Source organism: Coregonus clupeaformis, unplaced genomic scaffold (assembly GCF_020615455.1).
Source record: "Coregonus clupeaformis isolate EN_2021a unplaced genomic scaffold, ASM2061545v1 scaf0994, whole genome shotgun sequence".
NCBI classification, from domain to species: Eukaryota; Metazoa; Chordata; class Actinopteri; order Salmoniformes; family Salmonidae; genus Coregonus; species Coregonus clupeaformis.
The window spans coordinates 180,001-190,106 of record NW_025534448.1 but is presented as its reverse complement, the minus strand read 5'-3'; the positions used below and the strand labels follow the sequence as shown (position 1 = coordinate 190,106).

Genomic DNA, 10,106 nt, shown 5'->3' with positions numbered 1-10,106 from the left:
ACTCCTTGATTTCCAAGGACCACACTGAAAGATTCTCCTTATCCACGCCCCACTGGTATCCCTGCATCTGTTAATACTGCAGAGGCTGTATTGACTCCCTCTTAACATTGTCTCCACAAAGAGGAAACTACAAAAAAGGGAAAAATATATTCTCTCTACTATGTCAGAAAGTCCCACAGTCATGAGGAATACCCTACTCAGTCACAGACACCATTAACAAATGAGCACTTGCTTCTCTTTCTCATTCTGATATAGACAGGAAAATGGAGCGTGTCTCAACTGCATCATCTAAATATTTTAATATAACCTCTGATATAAAACTTTCCACTAAGCCTGAACTCAATGGACAAGTAATGCAGATCTTTCTCTACACCTGTCTCATCTCGCAGCTGATAGCACATTTCTCCCTAGTGCATCTACTGGTGATGTCAAATGGGAGTGAGGAGACCCTTTGTTGGACACACGTCCTGTCACATATTCTAAAGCAATACCATTACCCCCGTCGGAGTTTGAAACCAGCCAATCTGATGGCTTCTATATCCTCCACTACACATGAGAGAGAACCACGGAGAACAACACTCTCCTCTTAGAAGGGGTAACATCAAGACATTATCAGTGTCCATGCCAGAGAACAACACTCCCCTGTTAGAAGCGGTGACATCAGCATTATCAGTGTCCAGCAGAGAACAACACTCCCCTGTTAGAAGAGGTAACATCAGCATTATCAGTGTCCATGCCAGAACAACACTCCCCTGTTAGAAGAGGTAACATCAGCATTATCAGTGTCCAAACCAAAACAGAACAACACTCCCCTGTTAGAAGAGGTAACATCAGCATTATCAGTGTCCATGCCAGAGAACAACACTCCCCTGTTAGAAGAGGTAACATCAGCATTATCAGTGTCCATGCCGGAGAACAACACTCCCCTGTTAGAAGAGGTAACATCAGCATTATCAGTATCCATGCCAGAGAACAACACTCCCCTGTTAGAAGCGGTGACATCAGCATTATCAGTGTCCAGCTCAGTCTCTACCACAACTGATAACTGTGTGACTATTTCATTCCGATCTCTCCCTCTCATCTGCCCATCATAACAAATATACAGCGTCTGAGGGGAATGTAAGTGTTAGCACGCGGAGTCTGTCACTATTTCTGACGCCCAACAGTTCTGATCCCCTACACCCCATAAACATGTCACTATGGATACGGGACATACTGACTCAACAATGAAAGTTGTATCTTCGCAAGTTGACTCACCGTCATCATCATCACCATTATCACTTTCATCACCATTATCATCATCATCGTCACCATCATCATCGTCACAATCATCATCATCATCAACATCACCATCATCATCATCATCACCATTATTATCATCATCACCATCATCATCACCATCATCATCATCACCATCATCATCACCATCACCATCATCATCATCATCATCACCATCATCATCATCATCACCATTATTATCATCATCACCATCATCATCATCACCAGTATCATCACCATCATCGTCACCATCATCATCATCATCACCATTATCATCATCATCATCATCCTCGTCTTCATCCCCATCATCATCATCAGCACTATCTTCAAGCAATATCCTTCATTTTTACCATTGTTATCAATGACACCGTCATCATCCGTCAATTCACACCAATCTCACATCAGCAGTGTGTCCAGTCCCCACCACAGCTCCCAGTCTGTCCTCCTCTCCACGGAACGTTCTGATTCGGAAACATCATCATCCACTTCTGGATTGAGGTTTGAGTGTGATGTCGCCCATCCCCATCAAGTGTCTTCCCCTCCACTGGTTAGCGACGTCATCACCCTCTGCCCTTATTTCACCTGCTCTTGTCATCATCCATCCGCCCTCATGTCCCGTGGTGTTACTTCATCACCCAGCGCCCTGGCATCCAGTGTGACATCATCATCCACTGTCCGCTTGTCCACTGGTATGATGACATCATCCTCCGCACTCATGTCCCGGCGGGTGTTACATCATCATTAATCGCCCTGGCATCCAGTGTGACATCATCATTCCCCTCCCATCTCTCAGGAGGAAGTGAGTGTGACTTCTGTTCTTGTTACAGAGACACGATGGAGGAGTTAACCATGGGAACATCCATAGAGACAGGGGTCTGGAATTTCCCCAAAGACAACGATGGACCAGTTTATCCCAAACAGGGAACCTCACCTTCCCGACAGGCCCTGCACTTGACAACATCACAGTGTAAAACCTTTGACCTCTCGAGAGGACACAACGACTGCATCCCTCCAGCTCACAACTGTGACCACCACAACCATAAGCTTCAACCACAACCACTGCACGTCCTGCAACCACGACTACAACACAGCCAATCACAGAGACCCCAACCACAACAACAACCGGCAGAACTACAACCACTACCACCACCACTGCTCCAGCCTCAGGCGGACTCACCTGTCACCACAATCCCAAAGACGAAACCCAGAGGGACTACAACCAGCCTCCTCACCCCCCTTCCCCTTCATCACCACCATGGAGGCTCCACCCCACAACAGTGTAACGCTCACAGAGAAGATCTGGGTTAAAACAAGTAAGAGCCACTTACAGTATTTTAACAACTCAAGGAAAAAAGAATGCCATTAACTTTTTCTCAACAGGTTTACTATTGCCATTGTGGGTGTAGTTGGGGTTATGGTTTGTAATACAGATTATAGTTGACTATATAGTTCTATTTTCCAAATAAAGATGTATCCTCCCTCTCTCTTCTCCCTCCTCCTCCCTCTCTCTCTCTCTCTCTCTCTCTCTCTCTCTCTCTCTCTCTCTCTCTCTCTCTCTCTCTCTCTCTCTCTCTCTCTCTCTCTCTCTCTCTCTCTCTCTCTCTCTCTCTCTCTCTCTCTTCTCTCCCCCCTCTCTCCTCTCCCCCCCCTCTCTCTCTCTCTCCCACCCACTCTCTCTCCCCTCCCATCTTTTTTCTCTCTACAGTTCTGACCATCCATGTGAGAAGGAACCGCCTGGACAGCATCCAGAGACAGAACCTCCAGTGTAGAGGCTGACCCAGGCTCTGAGGAGAGCTCTGAACGCACACCACTGCCCAGGCTTCCAGGTCAGCAGGACACACATATACACACTCCCTCTCTCTCTCTACCTCTCTCTCTCTCTCTCTCTCTCTCCCTCTCTCCTCTCTCTCTCTCTCTCTCTCTCTCTCTCTCTCTCTCTCTCTCTCTCTCTCTCTCTCTCTCTCCTCTCTCTCTCTCTCTCTCTCTATCCCTCTCTCTCTATCCCTCTCTCTTTCTGTGTGTGTTGTGTAGTCTCTACCGAGTCCCCAACAACCGGATGTTCAGGTTTTCAGGGAAATTAAAAGAGAGCCTGTGACCTCGACTTCCACTTTTGGACATTAATAATAATAATAATAATAATATAATCATTAACAAGGCGACACCAGGGTGACTTAACTCTAGCACCACATTTGCTGGATTGGTTGAACAGTGCAGAAGAGAACCTCACCAGACAGTTTATTTTCTTCTCGTCAAGACCAGTATGTAGGGTATCTGGTTTCAGGAGTTTGTTTTACACCAGCTACGCTAGGTTATGTGTGTTAAGATAGAGGATGCGGGTCTGGGCAGAGGAGATGTAGTCTTTGTTTGTGTGTGTCTGTAAGTTGTTGTTCGTATGTGTATGTTTGTATTTGTTATAAATAAATAATAATATTAATAATGTAATCAAACATTTGTAGAGAACCCGGCAGCCTATTTGGTTGGTGTGGAGCAGCAGCAGTTGAGACTGAGGAGATTCAGGTGCAAAAATAGGTTGTATTTATTTTACAAAGAAGACTGGATCCAGAGGTGAGGATGTACAAAATGTACAGATGGCAAAAATGATGAAAATAATTGACCCAAAAAAAGTACTTGAAAAACAAACTTACTTAGCCAAAACCCCGACTCAAGGATTAAGGCAAAACATGTTAAAAGACTGGGCAAAACGCCCACCTCACACATCTGAGTATAAGGCAGCTAAAATAACAGCATGTTACTTAGAGAAGCAGATCTTCATGAAATAGGAAGGACCATGCATGGATCCTCATGTAGGCTAACTGTGAGGAGCGATGAGGATTCATTTAGAAATTAGGTTGACAGAATATGTCCCTGAAGGTATGGGGTGGTGATGTCACATCCTAGGGACCGGGGCACCAAGATGAAAACCAGATAAGACAGCAGACTGTGTGACCCCAGGTGAGAAACCAAGGGCCCTGTTCAATCTCCACTGTTACATTTACGTCAGCTTTAGCAGACGCTCTTATCCAGAGCCACTTACAGTTAGTGAGTGCATACATTTTCCATACTGGCCCCCTGTGGGAAACGAACCCACAACCCTGGCGTTGCAAGCGCCATGCTCTACCAACTGAGCTACACAGGGTTACCTAGTTACTTGGAGAAGTCTAACAACACAGTACTCTCCTCCTCTGTTTTGATTTAACCAAGGGCCCTGTTCAATCACAACTAGTTACCAAGTTACCTGGAGAAGTCTAACAACACAGTACTCTCCTCTCTCCTCATCTGTATTGATTTACAGCATAATGATAAGACATGATATAAAGCTGTGTGATGTTGAGTGTTGTCTTTATTTAATACAGAACCATGTCATTCCAAACTGTCAGCAAAAGGAGCATTATTTCATCAGACTTTCCCCCCCCAAAACGTTTCTACCAGGTTTAGGTTCAACACAGCCATACAGCCCCTGGGTTTGAAAAGCTCACCGTTTCTTTGCAGTGATGATATGGAAACATATTTTTCCAATACAACACAATAACTGTCTGTCCGTGGATTAAACAGTCATGGCTCCTCTAGCCAGAATCATTCTCCTTCCCTATAAGCCTGTAATACCTCCACTCACTGCGGCTGTAGATCAGGGGGACCTCTTGGTTATGATATGAGAGACTGTACTGAGACACAGTGGCAGCAGGGAGGGTGTGTGTGTGTGTGTCTGTCTGTGTGTGTGTGTGTCTGTGTCTGTCTGTCTGTGTGTGTGTGTGTCTGTCTGTCTGTGTGTGTGTCTGTCTGTGTGTGTGTCTGTCTGTCTGTGTGTGTGTCTGTCTGTCTGTGTGTGTGTCTGTCTGTCTGTGTGTGTGTCTGTCTGTCTGTGTGTGTGTCTGTGTCTGTGTGTATAGAGCATTTTTTATGTAAATGCACATCCATGAGAAATCACCCCTTTCAATGGCTGGAAATGAATTTGGTATTAGAAGGCAACATGCATTTCTAATATGGCCTTGAGATAAATGGAGCAGCAATGTGATCCCTGTGTAACAGACATACTGTTTGTCTCCACACAGACTCCACTGGGTCTGAGTACCTTCTGATGAGTGTGTGTGTGCGTTTGTGTGCGTTTGTGTATGTGTGTGTTTTCGGGTGCAGTGGGACTGTGTAGAATATTATTTCCCTGAATGAAGCGGGGATGGAATATTTGGGACTGATTCCAATGTGAAGGTCATAGGAACCTTCAGGAGTCATAGACGTGTGGTACTGCAGGTCTCATGTTTCTCTCTCTCTCACTCTCTCTCTCGCTCTGACTTAATATCTTCCTGTTCCTCTCTCTCATTCTCTCTGTCTCTCTCCTATCTCAAGTTTTAAGTTTCAAGTTTTAAGTTTTAATGTCACGTGCACAAGTATAGTGAAATGCCTTTCTTGCGAGCTCCAAACCCAGCGATGCAGTAATCAATCAATCAATGTACTGTAGCACTAAAAATAGGTAGAACACACGCAGACGAGAAATAAAAATAAGAAATAAGAACAGGAGAAAATAAGACGCTAAATACAGGGTCAGTTCCAGGGTCAGTAGCTATATACAGGGACAGTTCCAGGGTCAGTAGCTATATACAGGGACAGTTCCAGGGTCAGTTGCTATATACAGGGACAGTTCCAGGGTCAGTAGCTATATACAGGGACAGTTCCAGGGTCAGTAGCTATATACAGGGACAGTTCCAGGGTCAGTAGCTATATACAGGGTCAGTTCCAGGGTCAGTAGCTCCAGGGTCAGTAGCTATATACAGGGACAGTTCCAGGTTCAGTTGCTATATACAGGGACAGTTCCAGGGTCAGTTGCTATATACAGGGACAGTTCCAGGGTCAGTAGCTATATACAGGGACAGTTCCAGGGTCAGTAGCTATATACAGGGACAGTTCCAGGGTCAGTAGCTATATACAGGGACAGTTCCAGGGTCAGTAGCTATATACAGGGACAGTTCCAGGGTCAATAGCTATATACAGGGTCAGTTCCAGGGTCAGTAGTTATATACAGTGTCTGTTCCAGGGTCAGTAGCTACAGTGGGGAAAAAAAGTATTTAGTCAGCAACTATGACAGACAAAATTTCCTAAAAAATTTCCTAAAAAATCACATTGTAGGATTTTTAATGAATTTATTTGCAAATTATGGTGGAAAATAAGTATTTGGTCAATAACAAAAGTTTCTGTCATAGTTGACATGTACCTATGATGAAAATGACAGGCCTCTCTCATCTTTTTAAGTGGGAGAACTTGCACAATTGGTGGCTAACTAAATACTTTTTCCCCCACTGTATATACAGGGACAGTTCCAGGGTCAGTAGCTATATACAGGGTCAGTTCCAATACCATATTTACAATGTGCAGGGATACTGGAGCGATAAGGTAGATATGTTTAGGGGTAACAATTTCTAAAAACATAATTCCACTTTGACATTATGGGGTATTGTGTAGCCTAGTGACACAAAATCTAAATTTAATCCATTTTAAATTCAGGCTGTAACACAACAAAATGTGGAAAAAGTAAAGGGGGTGTGAATACTTTCTGACGGGACTGTAGATAATGTATAGTGGTAAGGTGACTAGGCAATAGGATATATGATAAACAGAGTAGCAGCAGCGTAATGATGATTGTATGTGAGTGTGTGTGCGTGTGTGTATAGTCAGGATAAATGTGTGTGCATGTTATGTGTGTGTTGGAGTGTCAGTCCTGTGATTGTGCTTAGAGACAGGTCAAAAATAAAAGTAAAATCCAAAGGTCAACACAGATAGTCCGTGTAGCCACTCTGTTAGCTATTTAACAGTCTTATGGCTTGGGTATAGAAGCTGTTCAGGAGCCTGTTGGTGTCAGACTTGATGCATCGGTACCGCTTGCCATGCGGAAGCAGAGAGAACAGTCTATGCCTTGGGTGGCTAGAGTCTCTAACGATTTTTCGGACCTTCCTTTCACACCGCCTTTTCTAGAGGTCCTGGATGGCAGGGAGCTCGGCCCCAGTGATGTATTGAGCTGTCCGCACCACCCACTGTAGCGCCATGTTATCGAGGGTGGTGCTGTTGCCATGCTAAGCAGTGATGGAGCCAGTCAAGATGCCCTCAATGGTGCAGCTATTGTGTACGTTTCCAGAACAGGCAAAAATGCACTTTCCCACAACTTCCAAGGAACCAAAAAGTGCTAGCTGGGTTGTCACCTATCTAAATATGAGTAAATGTTTATTTTACAGTCATCCAGTGCTCAGTCCCAGGGGAAAATGTTTTGTTTGTTTTTAACTACAGGGCAGAGATGGTTACTAGGAGCGATAGAGAGGGGGAGGGCCATAAGAATGATGAGGAGCAGCAGACTAAATGACCTTTGACACCAGAGGAAAGCTATTATAACAACGTGAAAGCTTCTGGCCTTTAAATGAAACATTTTCATTGAGGTGAAAAGAGTGGAATGCTGAACTGACTGAAGTCTAAAGTCCTTTGAGATAATCCATTGATGGTCTTTCACATCGGCCAGATAGAGTTAGGAGGGTGCGTTACCACTCACCGACCTTTCCTGAAACCCAGTCTTTGAATAACGGCTGGGCCGGTGTAGTGATGGGGAATGGGACGGTTCATAACAAGGCTTGATTGTGATGGGAATACTGTCAACTCATGGTAATATCCAGACTGTATGGGCTCTCAGTGTGGTAACCAAGGGGACTGTCTGTCAACAAAGGTATTCACTCTAGTTAGGATGAGGGATTTGATCTGTTTCACTTCTCTCTCTCTCTCTCTCTCTCTCTCTCTCTCTCTCTCTCTCTCTCTCTCTCTCTCTCTCTCTCTCTCTCTCTCTCTCTCTCTCTCTCTCCTCCTCTCTCTCTCTCTCTCTCTCTACCTCTCTACCTCTCTTTCTCTCTCAGTCACAGAAACAGACACACCTCCCACACACAGCTCTCTGTCCTCTGTGTTCTGTTACAACTCTCTGTCCTCTGTGGACTGTTATAACTATCTGTCCTCTGTGTACTGTTACAACTCTCTGTCCTCTGTGTACTGTTACAACTCTCTATCCTCTGTGTACTGTTACATCTCTCTGTCCTCTGTGTACTGTTACAGCTCTCTGTCCTCTGTGTACTGTTACAGCTCTCTGTCCTCTGTGTACTGTTACAACTCTCTGTCCTCTGTGTACTGTTACAACTCTCTGTCCTCTGTGCACTGTTACAACTCTCTGTCCTCTGTGTACTGTTACAACTCTCTGTCCTCTGTGTACTGTTACAACTATCTGTCCTCTGTGCACTGTTACAACTCTCTGTCCTCTGTGTACTGTTACAACTCTCTGTCCTCTGTGTACTGTTACAGCCCTCTGTCCTCTGTGTACTGTTACAACTCTCTGTCTTGTCAATGGGAACACAATTGCACCTGCATTTCTGCATGTTTTTTTGTCTGTCTATCACACACACTCTTTTCCCTTCCTTTTCTCATTCCGTCTCTCATTCCCATGTTCTCATTCCCATGTTCTCATTCCCATGTTCCCATTCCCATGTTCCCATTTCCATGTATCCATTCCCATGTTACCGTTCCCATTCCCATATTCCCATGTTCATCTTTCCCATTCCCATATTCCCATGTTCTCATTCCCATGTTCCCATTCCCATGTTTCCATTCCCATGTTCCCATTCACATAAAATCCCATTCCCATGTTCCTATTCCCATGTTTCCATTCCCATGTTTTTCCCATTCCCATGTTTCCGTTCCCGTTCCCATTCCCATATTCCCATGTTCTCATTCCCATGTTCCCATTCCCATGTTCCCATTCCCATGTTTTCATTCCCATGTTTCCATTCCCATGTTCCCTCTCCCATTCCCATGTTCCTATTCCCATGTTCCCATTCCCATGTTCCCATTCCCATGTTCCTATTCCCATGTATCCATTCCCAATGTTCCCATTCCCATGTTCCCATGTTCCTATTCCCATGTTCTCATTCCCATGTTTGCAATTCCCATGTTATTCCATTCCCATGTTCACCATTCCCATGTTTTCATTCCCATGTTCTGTCTTTCTATTTGTCTATCTGGGTCTCCTTCTCTCCCCATCCTTCTGTTTCACAAGCAGTCAAAACATTCACTACTACAACTCTACAAACAGCCAGATGGATTAGATGATCGATCATGCTTATTGATCCTGATAACGGATCCCTATTTCCACTCTCCCTCAGGTGGAGACAGTGTTTGGCTCGCCCAATGTGACGGTGGGCTACCACGTGATTGGAGCAGACATAGTGTACCCGCCCTCTGTGGTGGTCGAGGCGCTTCACTCCTACGGCTGGGATAGGCTGATGGGTGACGTGCGACAGTTTGTCCCCATGGTAACGGGCGCTGCCCAACACAGCCGCACCATGGAGATCCAGCCCAGCTATCGGCCTCCAGCTCAAAACAGGTCTGATGGTTTAGACTAGAGGACTATGTTTAGGAGCCATGTTGTTTTTCACTCACTTATACAAGACACATTAAGGAGGCTGCAATACATTAGTCTGCACTGTGTCCATTACAAGCTCCTATTGATGGGGTTGAGTATTGAACTACAGTTACTCTGCCCTGATGTTCTCGAATGTTCCATGTTCTATGGGTGTTGTCTGTGTGTTCCAGTTCTGCGCTTCGTAGGTCCAGGGAGATGACCCGCGGTCCTGTCGGTTCTCGCAGATGATGGAACAGAGGCTGGAGAACGTGTTCTCTGAGGCCCAGGCCAAAGTCCTGGACGTCCACACCAGACTCTCTGTCCAGGTACAGATATTATAGTACCATGGCCTCCTCCTCCTCACTCAGTAACCCTGTGACCTGTGGAGGTGGTGACTTCATATGTACCTGGTCCT

General features: G+C 45.2%; 1 protein-coding gene across 1 annotated transcript in view; it reads left to right on the top strand.

The window, feature by feature from the left end:
- Nucleotides 1-1,888: 1,888 nt before the first annotated feature.
- The window catches only part of LOC121563120 (UPF0606 protein KIAA1549L-like), a 60,740-nt gene continuing 52,522 nt past the window's right edge, over nucleotides 1,889-10,106 (top strand). The window contains 6 exon segments of the mRNA XM_045217280.1: nucleotides 1,889-1,967; nucleotides 2,072-2,151; nucleotides 2,294-2,591; nucleotides 2,984-2,997; nucleotides 9,453-9,602; nucleotides 9,898-10,017. Of these exon segments, the coding sequence (XP_045073215.1) occupies nucleotides 1,889-1,967; nucleotides 2,072-2,151; nucleotides 2,294-2,591; nucleotides 2,984-2,997; nucleotides 9,453-9,602; nucleotides 9,898-10,017 (741 nt within the window).